The sequence below is a fragment of the Pseudoliparis swirei genome, chromosome 15 (genome assembly GCF_029220125.1).
Source record: "Pseudoliparis swirei isolate HS2019 ecotype Mariana Trench chromosome 15, NWPU_hadal_v1, whole genome shotgun sequence".
NCBI classification, from domain to species: Eukaryota; Metazoa; Chordata; class Actinopteri; order Perciformes; family Liparidae; genus Pseudoliparis; species Pseudoliparis swirei.
Window position 1 is genome coordinate 2,075,719 of NC_079402.1, and position 20,104 is coordinate 2,095,822.

The window sequence follows — 20,104 nt, forward strand, 5'->3', positions numbered from 1 at the left end:
ATTAACTGTCAAACGGCTTTCTTATCTATCAAGGGCTTTAACATTATATTGTAAAAATAATTGTTTTAACAACACGCTGTGGAAAGGGAACACATTAATAAGCTATGAATGATGTGTAAACACAGTTTTAACTGCTGAAGTTTCCAGATGTTAATTCACTTTAAATTAGCACACACAAAAACCTAGGAATCTAGCAAAAGGAGCATAGCAGCAATAGCCAAATAGTATTAAAATACATAGAAATGTAATTAGAACAAAAAACAAAAAAAACCTGTGTATATATTTTTATTCACTTTCCTGTTTTTAACATATATATTTGTCAGCTCATTTCTCTTAATTCAACCAAACGTTATAAACTCATAACAAAGAGGTTCCATACATCAGTTTCATCTCCCTGTTCTGAATAGTTGGGTTTTCTCTTTCTTTGTTTCCGGGCAGGAAAACAACTTATTAGGATATTTATCTTAAAATGTAATTACTCTATAACACCCGAGCTATTATCTGTATCGTTGTATGGCCACTACGGGGAGAATTCATACAACCGAATGATTTCAAAAGCAGCCGTTATCAGAGAAGTCAGGCGGCGCTTGTTATTAACACCGGGACAGCTCGGATCCAACAAACCGGGGTCAGCCCCCCACAAAGCCTAACGTAAATAGACTCCGCCTACTGCGCACCGTGTCGGCATATAGCGGTCACTATTCCAAGTGAACCCAGACGAGAAGGCATCGCCATTGGTCAGCTGGAAAACAACGTAAAATATCTCATGATCCGCCATATTAGGACAGTAGGGGCGAGATCCACCTAGCGACGCTGGCACTCAGTGGCACTTGCCAGTAGTTGCCACAGCTACTCAGTGGCACTTGCCGGCACTTGCCAGCAGTTGCCAGCAGATGCCACTACTAGTCAAAAAGTGCCACTACTAGTTTAAAAGTGCCACTACTAGTTAAAAAGTGCCACTACTAGTCAAAAAGTGCCAGCAGACGGAGGGTCGGCCGCAGTGACGAGTCTGCGACGATTTAGTGACAAGCTTCACTAAAGTGCCCAGACAGCGGAATAAATCACTTTCATGATCACAGAATGGAGGAGCTGCGGTTTAGCTAGATAGATAGATAGCTAAAATAGCTAGATACACAGATGGATGTGTGTATATATATATAAAAAAGACACTAATTAATATATATATATATATTAATTAGTGTCTTTTTGTAGACACTTTCTGACAATATGCAATAAGATAGTGCTGTACATTACTGCTGTACTATATTTAATATTGTTTTGCTACTACTACGTTTCACTTCGTAATCTATTACACTTATATACCATGATATTGTAACGTCTCGGACGTTATGGCACTGATGACACGGAGACGGGACGACGTTATTAATCCTCCCTTTATTGGGCATCCACCAACACATACAGCGTGTTCCTCTCAGCTTAGCAGGTCGAAAGTCAACAACAACGGTTCCCGTCAACCACCCTTAACTCCCGTTTTCCGACAGGTTAACCCGCCTCCCTCTACTCCGCCAATCACAGGCACGCCCCCTCGACCAGCACGCACGGTGCCACACTTTGATTGACAGCCACTTCACAGGGTCGCTACAATATATTACGAAGTGAAACGTAGTAGAAGCAAAACAATATTAAATATAGTACAGCAGTAATGTACAGCACTATCGCATATTGTAAGTAAGTGTCTACAAAAAGACACTAATTATATATATATATATATATATCCATCTGTGTATCTAGCTATTTTAGCTATCTATCTATCTAGCTAAACCGCAGCTCCTCCATTCTGTGATCATGAAAGTGATTTCTTCCGCTGTCCGGGCACTTCAGTGAAGCTTGTCACTAAATCGTCGCAGACTCGTCACTGCGGCCGACCCTCCGTCTGATGGCACTTTTTGACTAGTAGTGGCACTTTTTAACTAGTAGTGGCACTTTTTGACTAGTAGTGGCATCTGCTGGCAACTGCTGGCAACTGCTGGCAAGTGCCGGCAAGTGTCACTGAGTGCCAGTGCTTACACTTTAGACTAACAGTGGCATCTCCTCAAAGTAGAATTTCATGGCGGTATAACAGTATGACATGGTAAAACAATAAATTATATATATATATATCTTTTTTTTAAATTATTATTAAAGAAAGGCGGGTACATTATACATATCATGGTATATAAGTGTTATATATTACGAAGTGAAACGTAGTAGTAGCAAAACAATATTCAATATAGTACAGCAGTATTGTACAGCAATATCGTATTGCATATTGTAAGTAAGTCTAAAAAAATACATTATCTATGCAAGTCTGTGGCACTTGCCACAGACTTGCCACTGAGGTGCCACTGAGGTGCCAGTGAGTTGCCAGTGAGTTGTCGGTGCCAGTGATTGCACTTGCCCTCTCTCTATTAGGAAGCCAACCGCTTCTTCCCCTCCGATAAGAAAATACCAGGACGGCGCTTCAGGTCCTCGTTAAGCGCCTCAACCGAAGTCCTTGACCGCCCCCCCCCCCCCCCCCCCGCGCGCTTTATCTTGATTTAGTTCAGTCGCAGTCTCATAAAACGGGTTTATTTAAGTTTTTTTAAACAATGGCGACCGCTACTCCTACCGGTCAGCGGAGCACGTGCGGCACTCCGTTGACGGTAAACAGGATCACCCGGCTGCAGGAGAAGCAGCAGCTCCGGGACCTCAACGATCGCCTGGCGGTGTACATCGAAAAGGTCCGCAGCTTGGAGTCGGAGAACGATGCCCTCCAGTTTTACATCAAGGAGAAGGAGGACGTGAGGAGCCGCGAGGTGACCGGCCTGAAAGCCCTCTACGAGACGGAGCTAGCGGACGCCCGGAGGAGCCTGGACGAGTCCTCCAAGGAGCGGGCCTGGCTGCTGATCGAGCTGGGGAAGATCCAGAGCGAACACCAGCAGCTCCAGCAGAAGTAAGGCCCCGTTGACCTGTAACGATGTAGCGCGCGAATGCGGCCCAGACTCTGGATGACGAGCTGGAGGCTAACGGCTTCACGCCGCTGACCGGATCAGAGAGAGGGCGAGTGCAGTCACTGGCAGCGACAACTCGGCGGCAACTCGGCGGCAAGTGCGACAACTCATTCATTTTGGGTTATCAATACTTTAACTTGTTCACATGAGATGGCAAAAGAAATACATGACATCAGAATTGTTCTGCTCTTTGCAGGATCTGGAGCAAAAGATCACAGATGGCAACAGAAACTATCTCCATAAAAACAAGGGTTTTAATCCAGGATTACAAATGAGGTATGCCACCAACAACACATTGTTGGATGAGTTGAAGCTATGCTCAAAACATTGCCATGTTTCATCGTAACTAGCAAGACGTGTTTCTCTTTGTCTCTAATCGTTAGGAAAGTATGATCTGTATTTATAATAATGTTTGTCAAAAAACAGAAGCACGACATTTTCATCAAAGCTTCTGAAGAAAGTCTGTACTTTGTAGATCATATGTAATAACTATCATTTGTAAAATGTTTTAGACTGCAGAGATGATCAACAGCCTGAAGAACATCCTGCCTGTCCCGGGAAAAGAGATGGAACAGCAGATGTGTCTGGAAGAAGTCATTCTGCCAGAGGTAGGATTCATAGTATTTATTAAATTGTGAGAGAAAAAACCCTCACATTCATAATAATGAATGGTATTTGGTGTGAAATACACTGTCACTTTGTTTGTTTTTACATATACCTGTGCTTTACTGTTATCCAGTGACTGCATGCTATTTTTTTTTTTTTAAACACGAGCATAAACCATAAACTGCATGACTCTATTCATATATTTGCTCTCGATAACGGTGTAATAAATGAACATACAGCACATAAATAGATGCCATGACCATACTCTGTTGAATAAGTCAGGAGTATTGAACACGCGTTCTGGTGGCCCTGATGGTCGTTGTGCCCAAATGGAGCATTAGTAAAGATTTGGTGAAATTGTTACATCTTGGATTCATTTGATTTCACAACTTTGTACACATAGAACTTAAATGTGGTCACAAAATGTGAATTTATGTTGCTTTGAAGGTAACAATTCAGTGGCTGAGGCCAACGCTTTGTCTTTGGAGACACGAGGCAGAAAGCCTCTTGAAACAGGAAGATGCACACAGGAAAGACCTTTTTCTTTATGAGATCTAAGTAATTCCTTTGCTTTTGGGAAAGTCCATCTGATGGTAGGGGTGCTTTGTGGTGAGCAGGTGGCAGTAATAACTTGTCCTCTGCTTTTCTCCTGTTCCTTGCCTGACTTGGCACTACGGAGGTGGTGTGTGTTAAATGTACATTTCATGCATTTTTATGAACACTAACAGGTTTAGTGATGAAGGGAAATGCAATTTCTAATATGTATTTGTTCATCAAGATCAATAATAAATAAATGAAGAATTGTGTTTCGACAGCTAACTGTATGCCTATAATCAGCTTGCCATAATAATCCAGCACTCTCTGTAAAGTGTGACATTTTAAGAAAAGTCAATCGTGAAAGTAATGTCACAATTTACTCTGTTCATTTCAAGTGGAGGATATAAGGGAGACAGCCCTGCACCTCAAGAGCCGACAGACCAACAGGTAATTGTTAAAAGTCTGATATATCATGTCTGAACAAATACACAGTGAAACAAAAGGATAAAGTCTCCCTCCTCTAGATAAGAACTCTAGGAACATTGTACATACTTTGCTGGTGGATTGGAGTCCCACCATATTATTTACACTGCAGTGAAATCCTGCTTCTACCACCGACTCGTCCATTGGTGGTTTTGAAACAACATCCATGCTCAAGGAACTCCAGCCACAGTCCACAAGCATCAAGTGCAGATCACTAGAGACATCTTGAAATAGTATTTGTCGTGGCCATTTGTTCGATAAATCAGTCGCATTACCCAATTCATAAACAAGGGAACAAACCAAAGACTAAGTATACATAGACAACAACGACAAATGGCTTAATTTAACAAATATATGTATATTCTGAATAGGCAAACATCTCGAATAATTAAACAAGAATACTTACAAATAGAATAAATGGAGTTTTACAGAACTTAGTTCGGGAGCAATGACCACGTAGCTCACTTCCGTGTACGAGAGCATTTAAACCGAGCACACCTGCCCATCTCCCCGTAACTCTGTCTCTACATCCCGTAGCAGCATGGACCCAGAACTCTCACTCACCGCTTCCGATGCCGACCTCTTCGCAGACGAGCCGATAATGCCCGAAGACCCAGAGACCCCACCGTCTCCCGCCATATGTCGCCGCCGGCGACCGCGACATACAGCCAGCGTCACTCACGGCTCCGGACACCGATCCCCGGGCAGCCCCGACGTCATCGGCCCCTCGCAATCCAACAGCCCCGCGCGGAGATCCCGTCTCCGTCGCCCGAGGGACATCGCCCCTCCCCGACGGCACTCTTCCAGCCGCTCGAACGCCAGCCGCGATCGGTCTCCACGCCGACGCCCCTCCGAGCGCCGTCATCAAACAACTCCGGGTGGACAGTGCGTAAATTGAAAGATGCACTCACCGAGCGCAACATCCCGTTTTTCGAATCCGACAGGAAAGCACGACTACACCAACGGCTGACTGAACACCAGCGGAACACCACGGCACTTCCGGGTTCCCAGCGCCGCGCCAGCAGCAACGCCAATGACGTCACTATGCCAACCACAGAGGGCCAGGCTGCATCGCACCCCCCCAGCATGCCCTCAACCCAGAGGCCACCCACCTGGCAGGCTCCCTCGTACAGCCTTCACTTCCACCCCATGCACATGCTTCCTTCCATCCAAGCACCCCTCCCCACCCTTCCTTCGTTCCCGTTCCCCCCCCCTCCCCCCTACCCCTTTCATTACCCTTCCCTCCCCCATCTCCCAAATGTGTGTAATACTAACCTGCATACAACCTTTCATTCCACAGGTCAGCCAGCATCAGTTCACAACTTCCTTCCACAGCACGTACCTCCACCCGCCAGGCCCACCCTCGCCATAGCAACACCTCCAGCACACCCACCCACCCGACCATCCCCGTTATCTAACTCCATCAGGCAGCAGATTCTCACCGGTAACTACGTCGACCTCGCCCATCTCATCCACCCATCAGCTAGCAACACCCAGACCCCTAGAGAACTGCTCACCATATTCGGCCCCGTCGAGCTGAGCCAGCCTCTCCCCACCCGGTCCAAAGAACTCACGACAACGGAGTTCGCGTACGCTTTCTCCCTGTACCGTGACGTCATCTGCTCCGCCCTACCCGACCGCAGGCCCGAGCTGGACAACTACTTCACGTTAATCCTCAATTTAGCCTTGCGGTTCGGCAACAACGGGTTCTGTAGCTACCACGTCCTGTTTGCTTCCGAGGCCGCCGGCCGCGTGCAACAGTACAACCAGGGCACATATTGGAGAACCCTCGACCCAGAATTATATTGTCGAGTTTGCATCCCGCCCTTCCCTTAACTGCGAGCTCTGCAGCGCACCAGCCCACCCAGCCTCCTCATGCTTCCTCTCTACAACGCAGCCGCAACCAATTCCCTGTAAACAAAGTCCCACCTCCCACCACAGCCCCCCGCCCCTACCCCGTCAAACCAGCCCCCCGCCCTCCCGCCAAGGACACAGACCGGAGAGGAAGACCCATCCTCTACCAGGGCGGGAAGACGGTCTGCAACAATTTCAACGACCTGGGATGCAACGCCTCCAGCTGTCGATTCCTCCACACCTGCTCCTTCACACTAAATCAACCTGCCCCCATAACCCTCTAAAACACAGGCTTTGTAAGTACCTCGGGACACCGATTAACATCCCCGCGTTAGCCTCCGCACTGGAGGGACACCCAGACCCCCAGTTCACGAGTTATCTTGTACAAGGTCTCACTCACGGTTTCCACCCAGGCGTTTCTGCAGTACCACAGTCTTCCTTTACGTGCAAAAACCTGCAGTCAGCCACTGCCGAGCCTGACATAGTTGCCAAACTCTTAGCCCAGGAAGTTAAAAACTCATTTATGATCGGCCCACTCACCAGCCCACCTTTCCCCATAGTTAGAATAAGCCCCATCGGAATAGCTACCAGGAAATATTCGGGCAAAAAGAGGCTAATTATAGACCTCTCAGCACCTCGCGGCTCCTCAACCCCAAGCATCAACAGCCTCATCCCCAGCGCAGACTACTCCATGCAGTACACAACAATCGGCCATGCCACATCCCTCATCCGCCTCGCAGGCCGAGGAGCCTGGCTGTCCAAAGCTGACATCACCAGCGCTTTTAAAATAATGCCCATCCACCCGGATTACTGGCACCTCTTCGGCGTCTCCTGGAACGGCGCTTACTACTTTGCCGTGCGCCTGACCTTCGGGTGCAAAAGCAGCCCCAACATCTTTGACTGCTTATCCGAGGCACTCTGTTGGGTCCTAGTGAATGTCCATAAACTCCCCTACGTCATCCACCTCTTGGACGACTTCCTCACCGTCACACCACCTTCCTCCCCCCCGGCACACGGCCTCCATGCCCTGACCTCCTTGTTCCAGGAACTCGGCGTCCCCCTTCCTGCAGAGAAAACCGCAGGTCCCAGCACGTCACTGGAATTCCTCGGCATCACCCTCGACTCGGTCCTATTCCAAGCGTCTCTACCCCTCGAGAAAATCAACCGCATTTCCCTGATTATCTCCAATTTCCTCCTGACCCCCACATGCGCCAACTCCTCTCACTGCTAGGCCACCTTAATTACGCCATTCGTATCATTCCCCAAGGTCGTTCCTTCTTGTCCCACCTTCTCTCAGTCGCCGCTTCCGCCGAAAACCTCCAGACACACGTCACGCTCGACAACGCATGCCAAACAGAGCTTAAACTATGGCACCAGTTCCTCTCCTCGTGGAATGGAATCTCCTTCTTCTATGATGACCACATTACAAAACCGGAAGACATCCAGCTCTACACAGACGCAGCACCCTCAATAGGCTTCGGCGGCCTCTTCGGCAACAAATGGTTTTCAGCCGATTGGCCGGCGGAATTCGCGTCCTTGACTCCCTCCTCCGCGATCTCAGAATTGTATCCCATCGTCATCGCAGCCATTCTTTGGGGGCCTGAATGGTCCAAAAAGACAATAACTTTTTACACCGACAACAGCGCAGTAGTTGACATCATCAACAAAGGGCGGTCACGCTGCCTAGACATCATGCAGTTCATGCGCAGACTAACCCTAATTTCAGCCCGGTGTCAGTTCATCATCAGAGCCACCCACATCCCAGGTCACAAAAACCTCATCGCCGATTCACTCTCCCGTTTCTCATTTCAGAAATTCAAACGATTAGCACCAGCCTCGGAACCCCAGCCGACTCCGGTCCCACCGTTTTCAGCCACCATCTTCATCTGACCCCTCAACTACGACACCTGATCTCCGCCTCCCAAGATGCCATCATCACTAGCGTCGCACCACGGACACTGTCTTCGTACCTCACAGGATGGCACAGCTTTAAAGCTTTTCACGCCTTTGCCGGCTTGCCATTCCCATCACTCGACGTCCTCACCCTCACAAACTTCGTCACATACGCCCACTCCCGCAGCATCAGGTCAGCGACCATGAAAGTCTACCTAAGCGGAATCAATTTCCTCACCAAACTGTCCACAGGGGCGCCCTGTCCCGCCACAAGCCACTCGCACATAGCCATGCTCCTTAAAGGCCTTCGCTCACCGAACCTATCTCTGCCCCTCACTCAGGACCTCCTCACTCGCTGCATCCAGACACTCCGTTCAGGCTACCTGTCTCCATTCACGGACAAAACGCTAGAGTCCATGTTTCTGCTAGCGTTCTTTGGTTTCTTGCGTTGCTCCGAGTTTACCACTCCGACCTCGGTCCACCACCCGTCGCTACACGCCACCATTTCCGACGTCTCCATCCATCCTCCCGACACCATCGCATATCTCCTCAAACGCAGCAAGACTAACCAGCACGGTCCACCTCAGCGCGTTTACCTCTTCCGCCAAGAATCGTTCCTGAGTCCGTATGAGCCCATCTGCGCCTACCTAAACTCAAGATCAACGAGCCCAACCCAAGACCCCCTGTTTATCACCTAGACAGGGAAGGGGGCCACGCAGTCCTGGTTCCTCCACCACTTCCGCCAGGTCCTAGCCAGATCCGGCATACCTCCCGCGTCATACTCGTGCCACTCATTCCGCATCGGAGCCGCCTCCGCAGCCGCAAGCAAAGGAATACCCGACCACGTCATAAAGATGCTCGGCCGGTGGTCCTCCTCCGCATATCTCTCCTACATTCGCTCCAACCTGAACGGCATCAGGAACGCTCACCGGTGCTTGTCTACCTGAAGCTACCTTTTGGGGGATTCAGCCTTCCGAAGCTTCAAGAGGAGACAACCCCCACCCACGAGTCTCCACTCCCCGTTCCCGCAGCTACCGGGACACCGGCAACCCGCCGTCTCACCCCGCCGACCTTCTCTCTCTCTCTCTCACACCCACCTAACCCCTCTACCTCCCTTACCTCTTACCCCTCGACCGTCATCCCGTTCCACTCGACCCCATCCCTACATCCCTCATCTCTACATCCCTTCCCCTCGACCCCTTTTCCTTTTTCCCTCTTTCGCAATAAACCGATCAAACTCATATCGCTATCAGCGTGGTCATTGTTAGTGAACTAAATACTAACACAATAAAAAGCTCCTACAGTATTTCTGTGCTGATTTAGAATTCAAATGTATCACTTTTCTTTCTTAATTACATTTAGCTATTGTTTCATATTGTATAGTCAAAGTGACTTAAAAACGAAATGTACTTGAAATAAATGGTGTGTTTTTTTGTAATGTTCATATTCTTCTCATGCAGAATTCTGGAAAATTAAGAAGAATTGAGCATGCTCTGTTGGCAGCCAAGTGGTGGCGGACCTGGCCTTTAAAGGAGAAAGTGACCGAGGTGACGCTAATGGACCGAGCAGAACCGCTAAAGGCCAGAGGAAAAAACATGCGGAGAGGAAGAAGCTGAACGACTATTTGATTTCAACTTTGAACACCAAAGTGATGACAACATGTTTTGTGAATAATTCATGGAGAAGGGCTCCAAGGTGGAGGGGTCATTCAGCTCTGATGAGATGCTTCATGAGAGTTCATCCTCTTGAGTTTTGTTTTATTAAATGTATTTCATATTTACAAATATGTTCCGTGAATCCTGTTTCCTGACTTTCTCTGCGTCTCGTTCTTTTCATATTCTGTTCACACCATGACAACTGTATCTTTATTGATTCAGCAAATATATGTGCTTTGATGTGTAATTTAATGTATTGAATTAATAACCATCACATTCATTGCATTTATAAACCTAACTCAAGCATCACAGAACCTTACAAAAACATGTTTTCCAAATAAACTGACATTATTAAAAAAGGCGGTTACATTATACATATGGTATACAAGTGTAATATATAGAAGCAAAACCATATTAAATATTGTAGAGCAGTAATGTACAGCACTATCTTAATGCATATTGTAAGTAAGTCTACAAAAAGACACTAATTATCTAATCCATCTGTGGATCTAGATAGCTATTTTATCTATCTATCTAAACCGCAGCTCCTCCATTCTGTGATCATGAAAGTGATTTCTTCCGCTGTCCGGGCACTTTGGCACCTTTTGACTAGTTGCGGCATCTGCTGGAAACTACTGGAAACTACTGGCAACGACTGCCACTGATCCAAGACGTCCCGACACGCTGGAGCTCAACGCTGGACATGGGTAAACGTCTGATCCGCAGTACGGATGCAGTGACAGCAGCCATGGACCAGCAGAACCACAAACTAGTGACGCCACAGGAATGGGAGCGACTGCAGAGACTGGAGTCTCTTCTAGAGCCCTGAAGGAAGACATCCATGAGAACGGGACTATTCTAACATTAAGTTGGACGGATTCAATTCTAATTATATTTGTGTACCTGTTTTAATAACTTAATGATCTCTCTCACCTCCTCCATCTTCCTCTGTGTGTGTTTCCACTGAAGGTATCTGGTATTCTGGGTGGGGAGGCCGATGTCTCCTGCTCTGTGGTTCTGCCTGCACTCTGCCACCTGCGTCATGGAATGGAAGTCACCGAAGATGACCCGCATATGTGGTGACATTTAAGACGGCATTCAAGAGAGACCGAGCCTCCCGCCAAGACAATACCAACAATGAATGGCTCAGAGAATGGCTCTCTATTGCACCAGCTGGATCCACGTGTTAAAGCCCTGAAGAGCCTCCCCAAGAGACCAGAGGGGTGGACCACACTTGAGAGATTGCTGCAGGAACAGTCACCCGGGGCCAGGAGGCCACGAGCTGCTGAAGATGGGCCACCAAGAAGAAACTCTTCTGGTAATGGGCTCAGGTTGTGACTCCGATGAAGAGGTGCAGCAGCCTCACAGAGCGTTGGTCTGGAGGACGGCCCCTTGGAGTGGTGCTCATCTCATTCAGGAGCCCATGAGCAGTTGGCCTCACAGCTAGCAGATACCTCGCCACTCCTTCTTCCACGGTTCCATGTGAACGACGGTTCTCAGTCGCAGGACACATTGTGCAAAAGAAGCGGTCAGAGAATGTGAACAAGTGAGTTTGCCTCAGCAGCTGCTAGAGGAAGACTAGAGGCCTTCAGGCTGCATCATGGTGGAGTTCATGGTTGACTGTTGAAACGTTCTGTTTAGGATGAAGATACATTCATGTTCCATGTGGAAGAGAACTGCTACAGAACTGCTGAGTTGCATTTTTTATGAATAAAAAAAGAATGTCAAATGTATAGATCCGTCTTTTATCATAAATCTTCATGTTCTCACAAAAATATACCGAGAATATCGGTAATATGTGATTAATCATGATTAATCCACAGAAACCTGTGATTAATTTGATTACAATGTGTAATCATTTCACAGCCCTAATATATATATGTGTGTGTACAGGCACGTGCACAGACATTTTGGGGGGCAGGTGCTCAAACCAAAAAAAGGGCACCCATCGGCAAAATGATTTTTATATTGATCGCTGTAACTAGAAGTTAGCAAGTAATTGAAACACATTGTGTCGTGAGAAGACATGAGAGCTAAACAAAATGAAATTGTTTTCTATTAACAATTACAATAAGTTTTTTTTTCAAAATGATAAGAGCGAAAAATGCCATATAATAAACAACTTAGGCTACTAACCTTGACCGCTCGGTCATGCCGGGAAATATCAAACCTCTGTAAAAGCGTTAAAAAGCCTCAGTCTGATATTTCCCGGCATGACCTCACTCTGGGTTAGTAAGTAGTTATTACAAGTGTTGTTTACCTTCGCATTGAAAATGCGGAAGGTTATGTTTTGATCGCTGTGTATTTATTTGTATGTGTGTGTGTTTGTGTGTTATTCGCATAACTCAAAAAGTATTAAACCAAATCGCATGAAATTTGGTTGGATGATTGGTTATTATCCGGGGACCATTTGATTAGATTTTGGGATCGATCGGGTCAAAGGTCAAGGTCATGAAAAGGTCAAAATCTTCTTTTTACCATAGCGCGGTCAATTTTTATCCAATTGGCATGCAACTAATGCCAACATGTTCACATGACATCAAGCTCCCCACACTCTCATGCCAAGTATAACAAAGTGGCTGCGGCGAAGGTATGCGCTCTACCGAGTGCCCGTTCTAGTTTTTCTTGCGTTTACTCTTTTCACCCTCTGCAATGCTCATACAAGATTGATCTTTGTAAAACTGGAACAGACAAAACAAAGAGAAACATACCACATAAAACAATGTGGTACAAGGATAGCAATCATAGTTTAGCTGCAATTTTCTAGCTGTGAATTCTTGTGACATTTATAAAATGAATTAATAAGTTCAACATACTTTCGAAATTGTCTCAATAGCATTTATACAACACAAATAAGATGCCTGCCTGCACTCAAAAAAATATTTAAGCCCAAAAGTTAAAATGGATGCATTTCAATTACATGACAATTTTCCATCTATTTTGATCACATAGCTCTAATGTAAAAAATCAAATTTCAATCCATGTTTCTTAATCATGTTCATTCAACATGAATAAATTAGATAACTCAACATTAAATCAATTAAATTGCACTTACTCAGGTATTATGCATAAACCCAATGTATTTGGATTAACCTAATATTTTCAATCCGTTTCTTAATCATGTTCATTCAACATGACTAAATTAGATAACTCAACATTAAATCAATTAAATTGCACTTACTCAGGTCGTATGCATAAACCCAATGTATTTGGTTAGATTACATGAACCTAATATTTTGAAAAAGCCACACATGTCAAATTAAAGTCAAACATTTATTTATTAAACATTTATTAACATCACAACTCTTCAGGTTTTTTTTGCCTCGCCATACCACTTAAATGAACACAATTTGAAAGCTTCTGGAATAAATGGCAAGCCTCAGTGAGGGAATAATATTGACCACCGAACATTAGCACCAGGCGTCAGTGAAAGGGAATGATCTTGACCCATGAACAAGATGTGTCTGAATATACCACTATCTAACACAAATAATATTGTTAATGAGCAAATGTCAATACAAATTAAAGTTTGTTTTGGTTCCTTAAGTGGGGAGAGAGAAAAAGACAATCCTCTTTAAGATCTAAAATAAAATGTAAAACAAAACATGAGGCCTTCAGACCTATAAGTGAGTTTACTGGAGCATCTTAATTTTAAGTGCTTGAACCTAGGAGAAAGATTGTTGCCATCCAAGTTCATCAGCACCTTCTGGAGGAACTCAAATGTGAATTTGAGCCCTTGTGGGTAGCTCATGTTGAGACAGTAAATCAGTCCAAAAAGCATGGAAAATCCAAAAGAAACGCTTCCCAGGTTGCTCAGCAGCTCCACACCCTCGATCACCACTCCGACATGCTCAGGCTCTTCCCTTGCATCAGCACCCTCTTTCCGAACGACATGAAGTCCCATGGTGGCCGACTCCCTGTCCGCTTCTTCCAAGTTGCGGTTCTATGGGCAAGAAACCACAAATTGACCCGAGTGCCGCTTAAATACTAAAAAGATTCCAACAAGTAGGATCAGTCGTCAAAGACCAGAGTGAAATAACATCTACTTACCATGTATTCCTTGATGAGAGTTTCATCATCCTCATTGAGGTAGACACAGAGGCTTCTTAGGACACGTTCTCGTCTGGAGTTTATGCTGTTACGAGAGACGCGTACGTGAACCGATTCGGTCGCCTCGTGTGGGAGACGGAAAGAAAAGTCACGCCGCAGTCTTCTCGTACTGCAGTCAAGCCAGCCGCCACTTCGAAAAACACAGTCAAGCCAGCCCGCACGATTTTTTTCAGTACACGTATATACCAGGCATTACGGTGTGAGTGTGTGAAAACTGTTTTCAAAATAAGAGCGAACTTCCGGTGAACGTGATATGACGAAACACGCCTTTAAATACAGATATAGTGATAGATTAAAATAAATGAAGAGATGAAAAATCATGAATGGTATTAATGATGAACACATTAAATGAAATAAAGTAATTATTCCAATATTGGGATATTCTGATTTAGAATTTCAAAATAAAAGCTAAAGAAAATCACATTCATGTGCAAATGGGTGTCTAATTTAAGAATAGATTTAGAACACAATGGTGCGTAGTTACAAAATACTTTCACTTCTGATTCATGGTAGAGTACCTCAAGGTGTCATCCAGAGATAATCAAGACATTCTGACGTTTGATTTCTAAATGAAAGCACTTCATAAAGAAAATAATAGTAATATATTTCCAATATTTGATATTTCTTTGAAGCAAATCTGTAACTTTCTTGAAAATGATCACACTGCAGTCTTGTTATTGGTGACCTCAGCTAGGTCCATGATTATTTTCATGAGATATTACTGTGTAGATTTTGAATTAATTCAATTCAAAGTTAGCGAGAAATAAATATTATGAATATTATGGCAATATTTGGATTTTATTTTAAGCAAATCTGAAACTTTCTTGAAGAAAGGTACACTGCAGTCTTGTTAAGGGTGACTTCTGCTAGGTCCATGATTATTCTTATGAGATATTACTGTGTAGATTTTGAATGAATTCAATTCAAAGTTAGCGAGAAATAAATATTATTAATATTATGACAATATCTGGATTTTATTTTAAACAAATCTGAAACTTTCTTGAAAAAAGCTACACTGCAGTCTTGTTAAGGGTGACCTCTGCTAGGTCCATGATTATTCTCATGAGATATTACTGTGTAGATTTTGAATGAATTCAATTCAAAGTTAGTGAGAAATAAATATTATTAATATTATGACAATATTTGGATTTTACTTTAAGCAAATCTGTAACTTTCTTGAAAAAAGGTACAATGCAGTCTTGTTAGTGGTGACCTCAGCTAGGTCCATGATTATCTTCATGAGATATTACTGTGTGGATTTCGAATAACTTCAATTTAAAGTTAGCGAAAAATAAATATTATTAATATTATGGCAATATTTGGATTTTATTTTAAGCAAATCTGAAACTTTCTTGAAGAAAGGTACACTGCAGTCTTGTTAGTGATGACCTCTGCTAGGCCCATGAATATTGTCATGAGATAATACTGTGTAGATTTTGAATGAATTCAATTCAAATTTAGTGAGAAACAAATATTATTAATATTATGGCAATATTTGGATTTTATTTCAAGCCAATCTGAAACTTTCTTGAAAGAAGGTACACTGCAGTCTTGTTAAGGGTGACCTCTGCTAGGTTCATGATTATTCTCATGAGATATTACTGTGTAGATTTTGAATAAATTCACTTTAAAGTTAGCGAGAAATAAATATTATGAATATTATGGCAATATTTGGATTTTATTTTAAGCAAATCTGAAACTTTCTTGAAAAAAGGTACACTGCAGTCTTGTTAGTGATGACCTCTGCTAGGCCCATGAATATTTTCATGAGATATTACTGTGTAGATTTTGAATGAATTCAATTCAAATTTAGTGAGAAATAAATATTATTAATATTATGGCAATATTTGGATTTTATTTTAAGCAAATCTGAAACTTTCTTGAAAAACGCTACAATGCAGTCTTGTTAAGAGTGACGTCTGCTAGGTCCATGATTATTCTCATGAGATATTACTGTGTAGATTTTGAATAAATTCACTTTAAATTTAGCGATAAATTAATATTATTAATATTATGGCAATATTTGGATTTTATTTTAAGCCAATCTGAAACTTTCTTGAAAAAAGGTACACTGCAGTCTTGTTAAGGGTGACCACTTCTAGGTCCATGATTATTCTCATGAGATATTACTGTGTAGATTTGAATAAATTCACTTTAAATTTAGCGAGAAATAAATATTATTAATATTATGGCAATATTTGGATTTTATTTTAAGCAAATCTGAAACTTTCTTGAAAAAGGGTACAATGCAGTCTTGTTAGGGGTGACGTCTGCTAGGTCCATGATTATTTTCATGAGATATTACTGTGTAGATTTTGAATTAATTCAATTCAAAGTTAGCGAGAAATAAATATTATTAATATTATGGCAATATTTGGATTTTATTTTAAGCAAATCTGAAACTTTCTTGAAAAAAGGTACACTGCAGTCTTGTTAGTGATGACCTCTGCTAGGCCCATGAATATTTTCATGAGATATTACTGTGTAGATTTTGAATGAATTCAATTCAAATTTAGCGAGAAACAAATATTATTAATATTATGGCAATATTTGGATTTTATTTTAAGCAAATCTGAAACTTTCTTGAAAAAGGTACAATGCAGTCTTGTTAGGGGTGACGTCTGCTAGGTCCCTGATTATTTTCATGAGATATTACTGTGTAGATCTTGAATTAATTCAATTCAAAGTTAGCGAGAAATAAATATTATTAATATTATGGCAATATTTGGATTTTATTTTAAGCAAATCTGAAACTTTCTTGAAAAAAGGTACAATGCAGTCTTGTTAAGGGTGACGTCTGCTAGGTCCATGATTATTTTCATGAGATATTACTGTGTAGATCTTGAATAAATTCAGTTTAAAGTTAGCGAGAAATAAATATTATTAATATTATGGCAATATTTGGATTTTATTTTAAGCAAATCTGAAACTTTCTTGAAAAAGCGTACACTGCAGTCTTGTTAGGGTGACCTCAGCTAGGTCCGTGATTATTTTCATGAGATATTACTGTGTAGATTTTGAATAAATTCAATTAAAATTAGCGAGAAATAAATATTATTAATATTATGGCAATATTTGGATTTTATTTTAAGCAAATCTGAAACTTTCTTGAAAAATCTACACTGCAGTCTTGTTAAGGTGACGTCTGCTAGGTCCATGATTATTTTCATGAGATATTACTGTGTAGATTTTGAATTAATTCAATTCAAAGTTAGCGAGAAATAAATATTATTAATATTATGGCAATATTTGGATTTTATTTTAAGCAAATCTGAAACTTTCTTGAAAAAGGTACAATGCAGTCTTGTTAGGGGTGACGTCTGCTAGGTCCCTGATTATTTTCATGAGATATTACTGTGTAGATTTTGAATTAATTCAATTCAAAGTTAGCGAGAAATAAATATTATGAATATTATGGCAATATTTGGATTTTATTTTAAGCAAATCTGAAACTTTCTTGAAAAAGGCTACAATGCAGTCTTGTTATGGGTGACGTCTGCTAGGTCCATGATTATTTTCATGAGATATTACTGTGTAGATTTTGAATTAATTCAATTCAAAGTTAGCGAGAAATAAATATTATTAATATTATGGCAATATTTGGATTTTATTTTAAGCAAATCTGAAACTTTCTTGAAAAAGGGTACAATGCAGTCTTGTTAGGGGTGACGTCTGCTAGGTCCATGATTATTTTCATGAGATATTACTGTGTAGATTTTGAATTAATTCAATTCAAAGTTAGCGAGAAATAAATATTATTAATATTATGGCAATATTTGGATTTTATTTTAAGCAAATCTGAAACTTTCTTGAAAAAGGATACAATGCAGTCTTGTTAGGTGACGTCTGCTAGGTCCATGATTATTCTCATGAGATATTACTGTGTAGATTTTGAATAAATCCAATTCATAGTTAGCGAAATAAATATTATTAATATTATGGCAATATTTGGATTTTATTTTAAGCAAATCTGAAACTTTCTTGAAAAAGGTACAATGCAGTCTTGTTCAGCGTGACGTCTGCTAGGTCCATGATTATTTTCATGAGATATTACTGTGTAGATTTTGAATTAATTCAATTCAAAGTTAGCGAGAAATAAATATTATTAATATTATGGCAATATTTGGATTTTATTTTAAGCAAATCTGAAACTTTCTTGTAAAAGGTACAATGCAGTCTTGTTAGGGTGACGTCTGCTAGGTCCATGATTATTTTCATGAGATATTACTGTGTAGATTTTGAATTAATTCAATTCAAAGTTAGAGAGAAATAAATATTATTAATATTATGGCAATATTTGGATTTTATTTTAAGCAAATCTGAAACTTTCTTGAAAAAAGGTACAATGCAGTCTTGTTAGGGTGACGTCTGCTAGGTCCATGATTATTCTCATGAGATATTACTGTGTAGATTTTGAATTAATTCAATTCAAAGTTAGCGAGAAATAAATATTATGAATATTATGGCAATATTTGGATTTTATTTTAAGCAAATCTGAAACTTTCTTGAAAAATCTACAATGCAGACTTGTTAAGGGTGACGTCTGCTAGGTCCATGATTATTCTCATGAGATATTACTGTGTGGATGTCGAATAAATTCAATTAAAATTAGCGAAAAATAAATATTATTAATATTATGGCAATATTTGGATTTTATTTTAAGCCACTCTGAAACTTTCTTGAAAAAAGGTACAATGCAGTCTTGTTATGGGTGACGTCTGCTAGGTCCATGATTATTCTCATGAGATATTACTGTGTAGATTTTGAATTAATTCAATTCAAAGTTAGCGAGAAATAAATATTATTAATATTATGGCAATATTTGGATTTTATTTTAAGCAAATCTGAAACTTTCTTGAAAAAGGTACAATGCAGTCTTGTTAGGGGTGACGTCTGCTAGGTCCCTGATTATTTTCATGAGATATTACTGTGTAGATTTTGAATTAATTCAATTCAAAGTTAGCGAGAAATAAATATTATGAATATTATGGCAATATTTGGATTTTATTTTAAGCAAATCTGAAACTTTCTTGAAAAATCTACAATGCAGACTTGTTAAGGGTGACGTCTGCTAGGTCCATGATTATTCTCATGAGATATTACTGTGTAGATTTTGAATTAATTCAATTCAAAGTTAGCGAAAAATAAATATTATTAATATTATGGCAATATCTGGATTTTATTTTAAGCAAATCTGAAACTTTCTTGAAAAAAGGTACACTGCAGTCTTGTTAGAGATGACCTCTGCTAGGCCCATGAATATTTTCATGAGATATTACTGTGTAGATGTTGAATAATTCAATTCAAAGTTAGCGAGAAATAAATATTATTAATATTATGGCAATATTTGGATTTTATTTTAAGCAAATCTGAAACTTTCTTGAAAAAGGCTACAATGCAGTCTTGTTAAGGGTGACGTCTGCTAGGTCCATGATTATTTTCATGAGATATTACTGTGTAGATTTTGAATTAATTCAATTCAAAGTTAGCGAGAAATAAATATTATTAATATTATGGCAATATTTGGATTTTATTTTAAGCAAATCTGAAACTTTCTTGAAAAAGGTACAATGCAGTCTTGTTAAGGGTGACGTCTGCTAGGTCCATGATTATTTTCATGAGATATTACTGTGTAGATTTTGAATTAATTCAATTCAAAGTTAGCGAGAAATAAATATTATTAATATTATGGCAATATTTGGATTTTATTTTAAGCAAATCTGAAACTTTCTTGAAAAAGGTACAATGCAGTCTTGTTAAGGGTGACGTCTGCTAGGTCCATGATTATTTTCATGAGATATTACTGTGTAGATTTTGAATTAATTCAATTCAAAGTTAGCGAGAAATAAATATTATTAATATTATGGCAATATTTGGATTTTATTTTAAGCAAATCTGAAACTTTCTTGAAAAAGGTACAATGCAGTCTTGTTAAGGGTGACGTCTGCTAGGTCCATGATTATTCTCATGAGATAT

At 41.2% G+C, this 20,104-nt stretch overlaps 1 protein-coding gene and 1 long non-coding RNA gene across 2 annotated transcripts; one reads left to right on the forward strand and one right to left on the reverse strand.

The window, feature by feature from the left end:
• The first annotated feature begins 3,511 nt into the window (after positions 1–3,511).
• LOC130205640 (uncharacterized) lies at positions 3,512–9,604 on the forward strand. Its single transcript, XM_056433128.1, has 4 exons — positions 3,512–3,598; positions 5,228–5,501; positions 5,917–6,060; positions 8,283–9,604. Exons 1-4 carry the CDS (start codon positions 3,512–3,514, stop codon positions 9,059–9,061), a joined length of 1,284 nt encoding a protein of 427 aa, XP_056289103.1. The 3' UTR covers positions 9,062–9,604.
• Positions 9,605–10,248: 644 nt separating this feature from the next.
• Positions 10,249–11,742, reverse strand: LOC130205109 (uncharacterized). The gene is made up of 2 exons (XR_008833880.1): positions 10,952–11,742; positions 10,249–10,843 (listed from the first exon to the last, which is right to left on the reverse strand). It is a non-coding gene; the product is annotated as an uncharacterized LOC130205109 (long non-coding RNA).
• Between the last annotated feature and the right edge of the window lie 8,362 nt (positions 11,743–20,104).